Raw genomic sequence first — 14,117 nt, 5'->3', positions numbered from 1 at the left:
TTTGTGGGTGAATGTGCCAATCGTTTGTTATTTACGTGGCGGTTAGAGTTGCTTTATGTACATATACTCGTTGATGAATGAATGTGCTGCGGGGGCAGTGTGAGAGAACAGGGAGAGGCACATCCATTTTACTCTTTTAGATGTATAATCCCTACTTACTCTTCTCTTTTTTTTTCAGAAAAAGGAGACGGGGGACGTTTAGAAGCTGTTCGCGTGACCGAACGCATTACTTGAGTACTCCCTCTACTGCTTTTCGTGAAGTGGGGCCTTATGACAACTTCTCGGGTGGATCGTGACGAGGAGTTGCGGGCCTCGAACAATTATTTGTATTGGTCATGTCACCACTGTGTTTCCGCTTGAGGACTTGATCTCTTATTTGTTATTCCTTTTCCTTTCTTTACTCCCAAGCTCCTTTCCACTGCCGCTGCTTTTTGCCTTCAGCACCTGTGCTCTGGGACCCGCTCAAGCAGAAGATTCTCAAAGCCATCGAGGTTTTCCACGTGGACAACCCTGTACTTTGTGGCGGGCAGGAGAGAGTATTACCACCGCGGAGGGTGACCTTGAAGGAGAAGTTACTTGTTCTTTAAACGCTTAGGTAAAGGGAAGATACAGCCACGTGTTAACGCATATACATAAGGGTACTTTGCCGATCCATTTGCTAACACCATCCTGTTGTACGAATGGGGCAAAAATCTTCAACGGCCGCGAATGAAGGAAGGCCACGGAGCTACTATCTCGTGATGGGGGGGCCGTCTATTCGTTACATCGGTGGCCCCCCGGAAGCCGGACCGCTTATTTTTGATGTAGATATAGAGAAACCGGAGGAAGAGGGAGAAATAGAACGTGCAGAAGTATTTAATATGGCTGTGTCCGTCTTACCTAAGGAACCTTTCAGACTGAGGCACGTGAGGTCAGGAAACAATCGGACAGACTTTGCTCTTTCTTTTATGGTATCTGCCACGAACAATGTTGTGGGGCCCGGCTACACGCTGCGTGTATTTGCAGGTGTTGACATTGAATACCGGGAGAACGAGGGAATACATCTGAAACAGGCGGAGAAGAGCCAGAATCCGTTTTGCGTCCATGAAACGTCCACCCCAGAGGAGATTTTGGGAGAGGTATACATTGGTGAGGGAGTGCAGCTACAGAAGGTTGACAAGGCTGTCAGTATAACAACGCCGGAGGGGATTAAACAGGTCACATACGCGCCCATAGTTATTGAACTCACCTATGAACCACCGGTTTGTGGACGAGAGAGGCGTAGAGCGCCACTTGCTGACGATGCCCGTGGCACGACGCAACGTGTTATACAATACACGTTCCTCGACATACCGGACAACGCTGCAGACCTCGTGGCAAATGCCGCCCGCTCAGGTGGTGAGGGCCGCAGGCCATCAGGCGAAGTGGGGGCACAAGTTAAAGTTGTGCGTCAGCTACTTCAATTGGGTGTGGAGGTGTACGAACTTGATGATGTCTTTGACCTTGGCGCCAACAGCGACGACGAGAACGCGGAGGATGATGACGATAAACTTTGTGTGGTGTGTCTGACTAACGAGCGTGACACCATGCTTCTGCCATGTCGTCACATGTGCTTGTGCTACGAATGCGCTAGTATGTTGCGTATCCAGCGTAATAACGCGTGCCCCATATGTCGTGTCCCAATTGAACGCCTAATGACCGCTTAGGTTCGCAAATACTTAGCCCACATTTCACCGAGGTATGATTGCTGACGTACGTATACATAGACGCGCATGAATGTATACGTGCGTGTGAGAGCGGATGGAAAGTTGGGGAAGAGAGTCTCTGATCCCAAGAACCGAATAAGGTTCAGCGTTGTGGGACGTCAACGCGTTAGCGCACATGTAACGTATGCTTGTGGGTAGAAAATATGAGAGACCAACGATGACTAGGTCGGCGCTCTATTTACCGGAGCAAGTTGTGCCACTGGGTTCATGTTGTGCTTGTTTGGCCGGTCGGCGTCGTTGAGAAAGGGAATATTCCACACTTGAAGAATATTCTTTTCTTTTGCCGGTACCTAAGCGGTTGCTATTACGATGACTTGGAGTCTCTTCCCCCTCCATCTATATATTTCTCCATATCTGTTCTTTTCCCCCTTTGCACCCCATGTCCTTCTTGCGATATGGATGACCACCTTGCGGTACGGTCATTAATTAACACCGGCACTCAGTTTGCGTGGATGGGTGAGTGGAAACAAACTTGAGTCACGCTTTTTTTTTCCTCCCCTGCGTCACGCTTCTCTTTTCTTTTTTCCTCTCTCTCGCCCACGTTTGTCACCTCTCTTTTCCCTTGTTTTTCCTTTCCACATTCTTGTACTCCTAGGTGGTCAACTATGACCTTGACAGGCCTAAGCATGTCGAGAGAGGGAACAAAGCCTGTCGCTGGGCGAGCAAACATTAATATCCATAATACTGCTACGGATGATCACGGGGACGGCGGCCCTTCCGTTGGTGTCACTGCTACAGTTCTCCGTCCCTCGAGGCGCGCGTTACATCGCCGGGCTGTGAAGCGATATAACGACAAACAGAAGAAGGAGGAAAGCAAACGTTTAGCGGAGGAGCGAGATCAGAAACTCCTTGATGTCGTCGGAAAGGTTGGTGATCGCACCTGTGGTGAAAGTGCCAGTAACGTTATCTCTTCCGTTAGCGTTGTTGATAAACCCCGGCGGGCAGGGGGTGGCGGTGACCGAGAGGCAGGTAAACATGTTTTAATGGGCAAGTGGGAGTTTGACTTTTTCTTCCGGACATTGCCCTCCGAACTGCTTCGCACATGCAAGGACTCTTCCGATGTGGGAAATTCTCCATCTCAGCACCAACTCCAGGAAGTCACGCCGGTTCCGAATCCATCGTCATCGGGGTTATATGCGGAAGAGGAGCAATCCCTCGTCGTGATCTCAGAAGGCGATCGGGAACGTCCGTTTAGAGGATCGATGCCGTTAAAAGCCAGTGCGCAAAGCGGGGCACTCCGCGGAAGTTTTGTTAGACGCGTTGAGGGTGTTCCACCTCTTCCCATGCCGTTGCCACTGGCCAGTGGGACTGATCTTGACCAGCCACCGTGGAACTATCTTGTCCCAGACCCAATGTATAACGTGCATCAGTACGTACCGGGGTTTGGACGTGATGAGCGCGCGGCGAAGCGCTCGTTACTTTCGTGCGCTGTGAGAGAATGGCGAGGTGGAGAGGATAGAGTTCTCGTACTCTCTACTGGTGAGGCACTGCGTAGTGTTTTCAGAGCGTCGTATTCTGATGATCGGACGCTTGTGCTGCAGGTGCGGCGTGTTGGTCCAACTTTGTTGGTTGATACGCACGGCGAAGAAGTGATGCGGTCAGGGGTGCGGGATATGCGTATGAAGTCACTACTCGGGAAGGCGCTCTACCGTATTTTGGGCGGGACCATCACCAAACAACATATGGAAGGCGTTAGCGCTTCAAACCCCAGTGGCCAGGGTGTTGTGGCGCTGCCAATGCACCGAATCGGTTCCGCCAACCTCACCAAGCATGTTCACGAGCTGAGTCGGTACTCACATATATTGCATTGGGAAATCGGTGCAATGGATGCGTTAGTCGGTGTTGACACACCTGTTGTGATTGACGGAAGAGATAACACGGAACATGTGCTGAGCCTGAGGGACACATCCATTCCAACGACCCCGGAAGAGTCGCAGCACGAGGCACTTAACACTTGGTTTGAGGCAACCCTCGCCAACGTTCCACATGTTGGTGTATACGTTCACCATGATGGCATCGTTCAACGATATGAGGTTAGGAAAGCACAGGAGATGCTCGGACTGGTTGAGCGCCGGATGGCCGCTACAGCTATGAACTTTACAACAACCGTCTTGCAGTGGTTGATGACTCAGTGCAAGAAGGACGGTGCGACATACGCTGTGATTCAAAACTACGAAACCGGGGCGCTGGAGGTTTACGAATGTTTCACGGACGACCACTTGGAGCGTTTCTTGCCGGAGGACGGCACCGTCTCGGATGACGAGGTCAGAGATAGCGGCAGCGCCGCCACCAAAAAGCAAGCGGAGGAGGAAAGTCGACAACGCGAGGAGAATGAGCGGTTGAATTGGGGGTTGGCCACAATGTGTTTCCGTATGGGAATGCATCTCAAGGATTCCGTGGATAAGGCCCCAGACGCATTGTCCCTCCTTCTCCGGAGTTTTGCCGTGTACTTTATGCAACGGAGGAGGGTGGAGGAAGCTTGTCCCCACATCTGCGACATCCTAAAGGTGCTTCCAGATCTTGTGGGTCTTGTCATCCGCAATAAGAAGGCCGCTCTCGAGGGAGAAGGCGGCATCATACAACTACCCGAAATATGCCGTGAGGTTTTTATCACGTGTGGTCGCTTTGGAATTCGTTTGCAAGAGTCTGTGGTCGATGAGTCTCTGCCTCTTCCCACGCGTCGTTCCCTTCTGCAATGTCTTCTGCCGTGTAGCGCGGCGCTTTGTGTGTGTGTGGTATGTGCTATTGAACAGTTTTGCGTAGAGCGAGCCACATACTTGCGGCTGAAGGCGGGGTGCGGCAAAAGCAGCGACGTGCATATTCACAGCCTCGTTGCGAAGGACCTTCTGCAGGTGGTTGTAGAGGGTTTGTTACGGTTGGAGAATATGAAAGTGGCGGTGGCAAGTGGAATGGAACTCGTGCATTGCGTGCCTGCGTGCGATGTGGTGAAGGAGCACGCGCTAATTGACACGAAAACAGACATTATTGATATTACACCGCTCGTGAAGACTCTGTGGGAGCTCTACGCAGATGTTGTTCTTTTGGCTATGAGCGACCCAACGCCTTTCACAGCAAACGTTCTCGTTGAACTCAGCCGTCGCATCAAGACACGTGAGGAACTACGCAGTGAGGTTGCCGATATACGTGGTGCTATCGGCACCTCCGCTGTTGGTGAGTCTGTGTTGACGTGGCTGTCCTCTATCACTTATGACATAGTTTCACTTTCGTACACGGCCTTGAGGTTTATCACGAAGGTGGGTGTGCAATCAAAACGACTTCTGGCGAAAACTTCACAGGTTTATTATCATGTCGGGCACCATTACCTACTCACCGATCGTTATACCAAGGCACTGGATTCGCTGCACCGCGCGCAGTCGCTGTTCAAGGTAGCGGAAGATGCAGTAGTGGATTCGTCCCTCGGTGAGCGCTGTACTTCTTCCACAGCCGTAACGCTCAAGGATGTACGGTACTCCCTGGGTGAGACGTTCCTTCGCATGGCTAACTTAAAGTTGCGTCTTACATCACCGACTGTGACCAACACACTACAGCAGCCTCTAGCCATGGGTGACACCCGACCACTCTCACCCGAAGAGGACTCCTTCTACCGACAGGCAGTTGACCACTTCACACACTGCGAGGCCAGAGAGAAACTCGCGTTTGCTCTTCGTATGTATGCGTGTCGGCAGATTTCGCACATTATCTCCAGCGGCCATCAGGGTGATGGACCCAAAGGGCGGAATATCTGTTCGATGCTTCGGCGGGCTTCGGAGTTGACGGGATGCGGTGCACCGCTCCAGTGGGAAGTCTTGCGGTTGTTCAGCTGCACGGCACCACACGGGGCGCTGCAGCGCTGGTCGGAGGAGCTGCACCATCAATGGGGTGATTCCGCTGTTTCAATGGGAGCCGGTGTGCCGAAGGAATTGAGCGGAACCGTCCACCCACTGGAGTTCCAGCTGCAGATGGCTCTTGTGGCAGTGGGTTTGTCTGATACGAAAGGTGTGAGGGAACACAGGTCGCTTGGTTTCGCGCGGAGCTGGGCAGTTTACCTCACCGTTGCCCTTAAAGGTGTACAGGCTGCGTACGACCCTACAAATGAAGCGCTTCTGAATTCGTTAACCCCGTGGAAGGTCGGGTGTGCACACGAATGGGTGTACCGCAATTCATTGTCAATATCCCTTCGGGGTGCAGTCGCGGTTGCCCGGATGCTCGTGGGTAACAAAGCAATAGGGGCGAAATCCTTGTGCTCGTTGCTTGGTGATATGTTGAATAAACTTGATGAAAGGAGAAATGCGAAGGCCGTGGCAGCATGTAATGGGAATTGCTACAGTCTCCAAGCAATCCCCGCACTTATTCAGGCGTTGGAAAGTGTCACCGGCTGGTAGAAACATATTTGCAATCAGTGTCGGTTGCACACGTCGCGTGATATCCACAAGTGGGGAATATGATATGGTTTTCCCGTTCCCACCCCTGCTCGCTGCCTGGTTGATGCTCCGACACTGAAGTCACAACACCGTGGCGATTATGGTCGTAAACACTGTTTGTTTAATTATTGTACACTACTCGCTATTTTACGAAAGGAAGGGGTGTACCCTTGGTGAAATTGCTGAGTGTGTGCATGAGGGCAACCAAAATGTGGCAGAGTGCAAATGACGAGAGTTACTTGGGGAGGAAAGGGGAGGCGACAAGGCGAAGTGTGAATGGCATGTTTTATTTTGTTCTTGGAATAAGTATCTCATTTCGTCGTGATAAATAGATATGCGTATATGTGTACGTATACATATATTTGTGTTCTTGAAGTTTAGTTCTTTCCTCTTTAGCGGTTAAGCGTTACTTGTTACGAAGACTCGGAGTGCATTTTTGGGATAGTCATTGTGAGGATATAACGATCTTCTGTTACCACAGCAGGAAAAAAGAATGTCAAAATATGGTGAAGCGTTAAGAGAAAAAAGAAAGGCTCACATCTTTATACGAACAGTGCGCGTGGGATTAAAGGGTATCGTGAAGTAGAATGGAGATATTTCTGGGGGTTAGCTTCACATGAAGTCATCAAAAAGAATGGGAGTAGTGACAAGTTTTCAGTACGGGATTCTCATATGCTGATGCAGGCAGAGTGGAGTGTGTACAATTTTTAACGTTTTAGGAGATAAATACACAGTGTTGTGTAATATATATATATATATACTCAAAGAAATTCGTCTAACGTGCAACTATAGTATCCAATATGCCCGTAACGTTACTTTCCTTGTGTGTTGTGTTGTGTGGATGTTACGGCGCCTTCTTATATTGTTCATAGTGCAACCCACCTTCTCTTCTTTCCATTTTGTTCTCCTTACAGAAACGTCGCATACAGCAAACCAGCTCTCTGACTCTACCGGGTGTTGAGTGAGCGGCCGGGTGGGAGTGGCAAAACGTAGGCAAAACCAAAAACATCGAGCCAACATAGCACTGACGGGTAATGATGCGGCGTGTTAGGGACGGTCTCTTTCTGAGCCATCCTTCCTCTGCTTTGCAATGTAGTGTTGCGGTGGTGTCAACGGGAGAATTTGACCATCCACCATTCCAGTTCCGTCAACGTCACACCTTCAACACCACCCCGTTGCATGATGCCAACCGATTCGGTGGACGAACCGCCTACCTGCGTGAAATTGGCCCAGTTAATATAAAAAAACAAGGCCGACGCTTCAAAAAGGACCCACGCACCGTGCAGTTCAATGTGGATGTGTGGTGCGCCCAGCAAACGCTCCGCAAGCGCTGGAAGCAACGAGATTGGGAAGTGATTGAGATCCCCTTTCGCCTTGTGCCACGCGAGCAACAGCGGGTAATACCGGAACTTTATACGGATATTCCACAAATGACGGATCCTGCACGTAACGACTTTAGTAACATTCGCAACAAGGTTTATGACAGAGAAGAATTGCAAGGGGTGCTTTTCCCCGCAGCGGGTACCATGTTGTATCCGCCGTTGCAGCGGGTGGACAAACAGGCGATGACGTTAGATAAGTACCTGTAGGTAGTGGAGCGGCATTGTGTTTTGTGGAATTGTTGCGTGGGAATTAAATATATACTCTTGCATAATCGCAAACATATATATATTTATACATAATATATGACTTCCCTAGTGCTTATGGCCCCTGTTGTTGTTGTGTGTGTGTGCGAGGGGAGGGACACCGCTTTGTTGTCCTCTTTTTGTTTTTGTTGCTGCCCTTTTATTTACCTCCCTTTTTCCTCTCTCTCTCTCTTGTTGCTCACCCACCCAAACCGTTACAAAAAGGATCATAGAACGCAATAGTAAGCTGTAGGTTTTTTGTTCTTTTTAAAATTCCTTTTTCTTGTTTTGTGTGCTTGCTTCCGACAGGCTTCTAGCTGAGGTGAAACCGCACCAAAAAGGGGGTAAAGAAGGTTAGTGAACTCGTTTTTCCCTATTATTTTATATTTTCTTTTTCTCACTGTTTCCCCCTCGTAACTAAATTGTCATAAGAAGAGGAGGAGAGAAAAAAAATTCAACCGCGAGAGGTGAGAGCTAGGGAAGCCTGAGGAAGAAAAGCGTGCCGTTAAGCGAAGAGGAGAGGAACAGGAAGGTGGAGGACATATTTTTTCGTTTGCGCCCGCGCGGAGAAGCTGAAGAAAATAGAATATCATAAATTCTATAATTCCTTACAGGAGAGTACGAGAGGCGCCTAACAGAGGTTTGTATCTTGTTTCGTAAACGACCAACGGAAATTGAGGAGCGGAGAAAAGACGGCAACATCAAAAGTTAAGTAAATGGAGGGTTCTCATAGCAGCAACATGGAGCGCCTGGAGTACCTCTACCTGAACCTAGTCGGCCAGGTGGTGCAGGTACGACTGGTGGATGACATGTGCGTGGAGGGTCTATTTGTGGCCTGCACAGATGTCGACGCGGAAACGGATGCAGGCATTATGATTTGTTGCACCCGAAACCTCGCATCCGCCAAACGGTCGCCGCTTTCTCCATCGTGTGTTAACTTCACCGATGACCTGTTCATTCCTTATCAGAGCATAGTGATGATTGAGGTCCAGAATGCAAAGATTCGCACCGAGACGCCTGGTCGTCCCGACACCGGCCGCGCTGACTTCAGTGCCACCAAGTTTGATTGGGCTGATGACGGTGTTAGTGAGCTGTTGGAGAGTGAACCTCATCAGACTGGTACTTGGAATCAGTTCGAAGCAAATGAGAAGTCCTTCGGCGTAAAGACAACATACAAGGAAGAGTTCTACACAACCCGTTTGGACCACAGTAAAATAACAGAGGAACAGCGGGCACAGGCAGATCGTCTCGCACGCGAAATCGAAAGTTCATCCACACGAGGTATCGCTCACAGGATGGAACGGGAAGAGTGCCTTCACGACGATGAAGGTCTCGATGAGGGGCAGCTCTACTCGGATGTCCACCGACCACAGGAAAAAAAGCCTCCGTACGTGCCACCGAGCACTGGCGGGAGGAAACTTGTCAATGAACCCCCACCCGTCCCCGCCGCCGCCGCTCCCACTACGGCTCCCACTACGGCTCCTGCCGCTGCTCCCGCTCCCGCTGCGGCTCCTCCTGCCGCTGCGCCTGCTGCCGCCGCTCCTCCACCACCACCAGCTGCCACAAGTATGGCAGATGATGGCTCGATGCGACACAAGCGGATGAACGAAGATCCGCATCATATGCAGTATGACGCTAACCAGACGGCAGCTGGGTTCAACCCCGCGGCGGCTCCCTATACACCAATGAAACCCGGAGCTGCCGTCCCTGTTGTGGACTTCCTAGCAAGCTTAGCTGATGCCATTTCGAGCAACGATATGTGCTACGACTGTGAGCCACATTGGCCGGGTATGTGCAACCTTTTCTATGACCAGGATGACTCGTCCTACTCGCAGCAAAACTATGAGGCTGCTGCCATGCCACCTAGCCATAGCATGAACATGCACATGTACGTGAACTCCCAACCCAACATACCCAATGCGCACAGAGGATACCAGGGCCCCCTTGGCCGCGTTCCTCATAACCAATCGATGCCTATGCACCATATGCAAGGACAGGGGTTCCATCATGAGATGCATCACCACCAGGCCTTCCACGGCATGGGTAACTACTCGTCACAACACCACAACCCGCCTATTCAAGAATATGCTCCACACAAGGGGCAACAGGGCGTTGTTTCACGACCTGGAATGCGACAGGGGAAAGGCGGAGGGGCCTCTCGTGTAGAGCCACAACAACCCGTCAGTGCCAATACCGCATCTTCACCTCCACCAGTGCCCACAGTTGATAGCGCACCAAATGAGGTGAAACCTCCCGCGAAGCTGCAGCGTGGTCGCGGCATGGCAGCCTTTACAAAAGGTGATATGGATGGTGACTCCGGTGCTACAACCAACGCAACTGGCGGGCCGAAGAAACGAGTTGGGAAATAGACGTGGGTGTAAATACCGCGAAGAATAGAAGAGAAGGTACGTTGAGATGGAAGGATGAGTATAAAATGTTATTTGATGGCGCAAACGGGAAGGCCACGAGAGTTGGGAGAAATTGAACGAAGGAGAAAAAAATATATATAATAATATAATGTAAATCCTCGCGCTATGCTCCAGCCTCATGTGTGGTGATGATGCCGTTTTCCGTACGTATTTCCGTGTGTAGATGTGTATGCACGCAGCGGTCAGTGGTTGCAGCCATGGATGTTTTACTTTTTTAACCGCATTCCTTTTCCATCCTTCTCTCTCTTTTTTTTTTTTTAGGGGGGGAGGGGCCTTCGTTTTCTCTGCTAACTTTAAGATCGTGAATAAATGTTATCATAGGTAATGGAGGGGCGGCAAGAAGAGACAGAGAAGATAGAAAAAGAAAGAGAAAGGGGAGCAGGTAAAAAGACAAAGGGAAGTTAAGAAAGAAGAAATGGGACACGTGCACACACAAAGAGAGAGAGAGAGACGCGGGTAAACACATATATATTTATATATGTGTATATGCATGTGTGTATGGAAGAGGTAACGTGTCAAAAAGGGTAAATATAGAAGCGATTATAATTGGAGTTGGTAATACAACGGAAACAAAAAAAAAGATAAAAAGGGGGAGGTAATAAAGCTGTGTGTGTAAATGATACATGGGAATTTTAATAAATAAAATAGTGAGAAAGAAAAAAAAGAAGGGGAAGGAAGGGAAGGGAAGGAGAGGAGAAAAGAGGAGAAGCGGCAGAATCAATGAAATGAAATGAAATGGGGTTAGGGTTAGGGTTAGGATTAGGATTAGGAAGGAAGGAAGGAAGGAAGGGGAAGAGAGAAAATGAGGTCACATGAAAGTTATTTCCTTCGAAGCGCCAGCGGGAACGCGTTTCGAGGTGCGTGAACGAGTTGGTGGGAAACTTCATTGGAAGAGGTTTGTTATAATTATGATTATGGCGTTGTTGTTTTGTTTTGGTTTTGTGTTGAGTGACGGGAACGAGAGGAGTCAAAATGACAGGCAAAGGTGGGCGTGCCCGTTCCTGCTCTCTGTCTGTTTGGTTTATTCTCGCTTGTGGGATCTGCAGGTTATTAGCGACTCTTTTTTAGGGCGTGCAAAGTACCTCATTTCTTTTATTTTATTTTATTTTTTTTTCCTTCCTTTCCTCGGCCTTTTTGTGACAATGCGCTTCGGCTAGTGGTTTTGTTGAAATAACTTTTTCTATGTTTCTGGTGGGAAGCGAAGAAGAATGTCGGCGGCGACGGAGATGATTTTTAAAAAATTTACTGTTGTTCTTATATTTAAGTTAATAAATGAAAAGAAAGAATATATATAAATGTTTTCCACATTTTTCTTCCTTTTTCTTCTCCCCTCCGTTGGTCAGGTTTTTACCTTTCTCTTCACTTGGTTTCTTTCTTTCTTTTTTTTTTTTCCTTATCTTATCTTTTCTTTTTTCTTCATTTACTTCACTTCCTTCAAGAGGGGAGTATGTTTGTGTGAGTACGTGACGGAAGTGGTGAAATATGTGAAGGAAAACGAACGGTGACGAGAGACGTTGATGCAAAAAAAAAAAGCAAGCTAAAAACATATCAAAGGGAAAGGAACTGAGCATCAGAAAGAAAAAAAAAGAGGAAAACAAACTTTTCTTTTTCTTTTTCTTTTTTTGCTTCGCCCCCCCCTTTCATCCCATGATTTAATTTTTTTTTTGTTTGTTTCTTTTTTTTTTTTTACTTTTAGCAAGTTTGTTTCCCGTGATCTTTCGCACTGATGGCGTGCCTCCTTCTCTCCATTCCCCGCTCTTATCATCTGCCCACTTTCTGGCTTATTTATCTCTTTTCGTGCAATTTGTTTTTCTTTTTTTTCTTTTTTCTTTTTTCTTTTTTGCTTTGCTTTGCTTTATTATTATTATTATTGTTACTGTTTCGCGCGCGGTGGTGTGATTCCTTTTTCGTCTTTCTTGTTTGTTTTGTTTTGTTTTTCCTTTTCATCACCACTTTTCCTTTCTTTTTTCTTTTCGATTTTTTTTTTTCCTCTCTCTCTCTCTCTGTTGTGTGTCGTTAGGGGGAAAAAAAAACAAAAAAAAAGGAAGAAGAAGAGAACGACAAAAGGAGGCTGTTGAATGAAATATGAGAAAGACAAAATGAATATGTGTGTTTGTTGGCGTATTTGGGAAAAGGAGAGAAAAAATAAGGCATTTCGTATGGTAAAGATGTCACGTGGAAGAAACCACATGAAGGACAAAAAAATAATAATAATGATAATAAAATAAAAAATGGAGCAAGAAAAAAAGAGAGAGAGAGAGAGAGAGTTATCTCGAGAGGAATAAGGCGTTTGTTTGTTTGGGAAGGGGTGGAGACGTGCGTGTGTTCGTATCTGCCTGTGAACAGACCGTGGTTTTAAAAAAAAAAACAACAAGATTTGAGGGATGAAAAGGGAATAAATGGCGCAAATGAAGTTTAGTTTTTCTTTTGTTTTTTCTTTTTAAAATCTCTTAATTTCATTTTTCGTTTGTTTTGTTATATAAGAGGGATGGAGGTACAAAGAAGAAGAAAAAGAAAAGAAAAGAAAACAAGTAGAAAAGGGGGTAAAATTTAGGAACGTTGAGTGATGTATGCGTGCGGTCTTCCACAAGAATGTTTTTTTGGAGGGAGAGGGAAGGGAGGGAGGAGGGAAGTATTAAAAAGAACAGCAAAAAAAAAAAAAAGAAAATAAATCGAAAGGGACTTGAGATAAAAGAGGGGAAGGGGGGGGAAGGAAAAAAAAAAGGCAAAAATGAGGTGGAAGCAAAACTGCCAAACTGAGTGATCCAATGAAAGGACATTCAGGTGGTTTATATATATATATATATATTAATACCAAATGAAAGCAAAGTCAAAATGAACGGAATTGTGAACGGAGGGGTAAAAAAAAATGGAAGGTTTGGGCGATTATGGAGGTATTTGGTAGTAATGGTGTGAGTGTTGCAACATGCAGTAACGAAAGAGAGTGGATGGAAAAAGAAGTAAAAGAAGTTACTGGAATAACTCACCACATAATGGGGTTCTTCTCTTCTTTTTTTTCTTCTCTGCTTTTATTTTATTTATTGTCCCATGTTGTGTGTTTCTTCTTTTCTTTTCTTTTCTTTTCTTTTCCTTTCATTCCTCTTTCCTTCCTTCATTGGTTCCATGATGCGAGCTGTGCTGTGCAGTATTCGTGCGTAAAGAATGGAAGAAAGGAAGAAAGGAATGGAAAAAAAAAATGAAGCGTTCCCGTGGATTTCTATTCTTCTTCCCTCTTATATGTCTTCTCTTGTTTGTGTGTTTTTGTGGTGGTGAAGGAAGGTTTGAAAGAAAAGAGTAAGGAAAAGTGGTTCCCCTGCTTTATGTTTGAAGCCTTTTCTTGTCCTTTAAATTTTTTTAATTTCGTTCTTTCCCTTCGTCCTCTGTTCGTCTTTTATTGTTTTCATTTCGCTTTTTTGATAGATGGCCGTTCCATATTTTCCCTTCTTTACCCCCCTCCTTTTTTTTAACTTTTTCTTTTGGTTTACTTGTAATCCTTCATAACAATAAAAACTAACGCATAAACAGATAAGTTTTGTTTGGTTATTTTTCTGTGAGTGTCCGCCTACTCTTGTGTTGTTTCTTCCCTATTATTTCTTTTGTCGTTGTTGTTGCCTTGTTTTTGTTTTTGTTTTTACTTTATCATCAGTTTTTTTTTTTTTGGTGTTGTTGATCCCATGGGAAAAGGGGGAAGGAAATGAGTGACGGAACATATATGGCGAGTGAATGAGTGGGGTAAAGCGTGAGAAGTGAAGGCGGGGGAGGAGGGGAGAGATGAGATGAGATGAGATGCGGGAGTTTTCAAAAGCCTTAAAAAAAAAAAAAAGAGAACAAATTGAGTGCGAAGGAAACTTCTCCCATTTCTCATGTCTGAGAACCTCATGGCGAAGGAAAGGCGAT

General features: G+C 46.9%; 6 protein-coding genes across 6 annotated transcripts; 5 read left to right on the top strand and 1 right to left on the bottom strand.

Moving 5' to 3' along the window:
- Window positions 1–680: 680 nt before the first annotated feature.
- Window positions 681–1,685, top strand: TbgDal_VIII4370 (hypothetical protein, conserved; the record flags this gene model as incomplete). The annotated part of the gene is made up of 1 exon (XM_011777470.1): window positions 681–1,685. One exon carries the CDS (start codon window positions 681–683, stop codon window positions 1,683–1,685), a length of 1,005 nt encoding a protein of 334 aa, XP_011775772.1.
- Window positions 1,686–2,350: 665 nt separating this feature from the next.
- Window positions 2,351–6,127, top strand: TbgDal_VIII4360 (hypothetical protein, conserved; the record flags this gene model as incomplete). The annotated part of the gene is made up of 1 exon (XM_011777469.1): window positions 2,351–6,127. The coding sequence occupies one exon, from the start codon at window positions 2,351–2,353 to the stop codon at window positions 6,125–6,127; it is 3,777 nt and encodes a 1,258-aa protein (XP_011775771.1).
- Window positions 6,128–7,200: 1,073 nt separating this feature from the next.
- TbgDal_VIII4350 (hypothetical protein, conserved) lies at window positions 7,201–7,755 on the top strand (the record flags this gene model as incomplete). Its single annotated transcript, XM_011777468.1, has 1 exon — window positions 7,201–7,755. The coding sequence occupies one exon, from the start codon at window positions 7,201–7,203 to the stop codon at window positions 7,753–7,755; it is 555 nt and encodes a 184-aa protein (XP_011775770.1).
- A 752-nt stretch (window positions 7,756–8,507) lies between these two features.
- TbgDal_VIII4340 (hypothetical protein, conserved) lies at window positions 8,508–10,160 on the top strand (the record flags this gene model as incomplete). The annotated part of the gene is made up of 1 exon (XM_011777467.1): window positions 8,508–10,160. The coding sequence occupies one exon, from the start codon at window positions 8,508–8,510 to the stop codon at window positions 10,158–10,160; it is 1,653 nt and encodes a 550-aa protein (XP_011775769.1).
- Window positions 10,161–11,485: 1,325 nt separating this feature from the next.
- TbgDal_VIII4330 (hypothetical protein, unlikely) lies at window positions 11,486–11,791 on the bottom strand (the record flags this gene model as incomplete). The annotated part of the gene is made up of 1 exon (XM_011777466.1): window positions 11,486–11,791. One exon carries the CDS (start codon window positions 11,789–11,791, stop codon window positions 11,486–11,488), a length of 306 nt encoding a protein of 101 aa, XP_011775768.1.
- Window positions 11,792–13,108: 1,317 nt separating this feature from the next.
- On the top strand, window positions 13,109–13,420 carry TbgDal_VIII4320 (hypothetical protein, unlikely; the record flags this gene model as incomplete). The annotated part of the gene is made up of 1 exon (XM_011777465.1): window positions 13,109–13,420. The coding sequence occupies one exon, from the start codon at window positions 13,109–13,111 to the stop codon at window positions 13,418–13,420; it is 312 nt and encodes a 103-aa protein (XP_011775767.1).
- Between the last annotated feature and the right edge of the window lie 697 nt (window positions 13,421–14,117).

Source organism: Trypanosoma brucei, chromosome 8, assembly GCF_000210295.1.
Source record: "Trypanosoma brucei gambiense DAL972 chromosome 8, complete sequence".
Taxonomy (NCBI): domain Eukaryota; phylum Euglenozoa; class Kinetoplastea; order Trypanosomatida; family Trypanosomatidae; genus Trypanosoma; species Trypanosoma brucei.
Note: the sequence above shows the minus strand (reverse complement) of the source record. Positions and strands in the feature narration are given on the sequence as shown.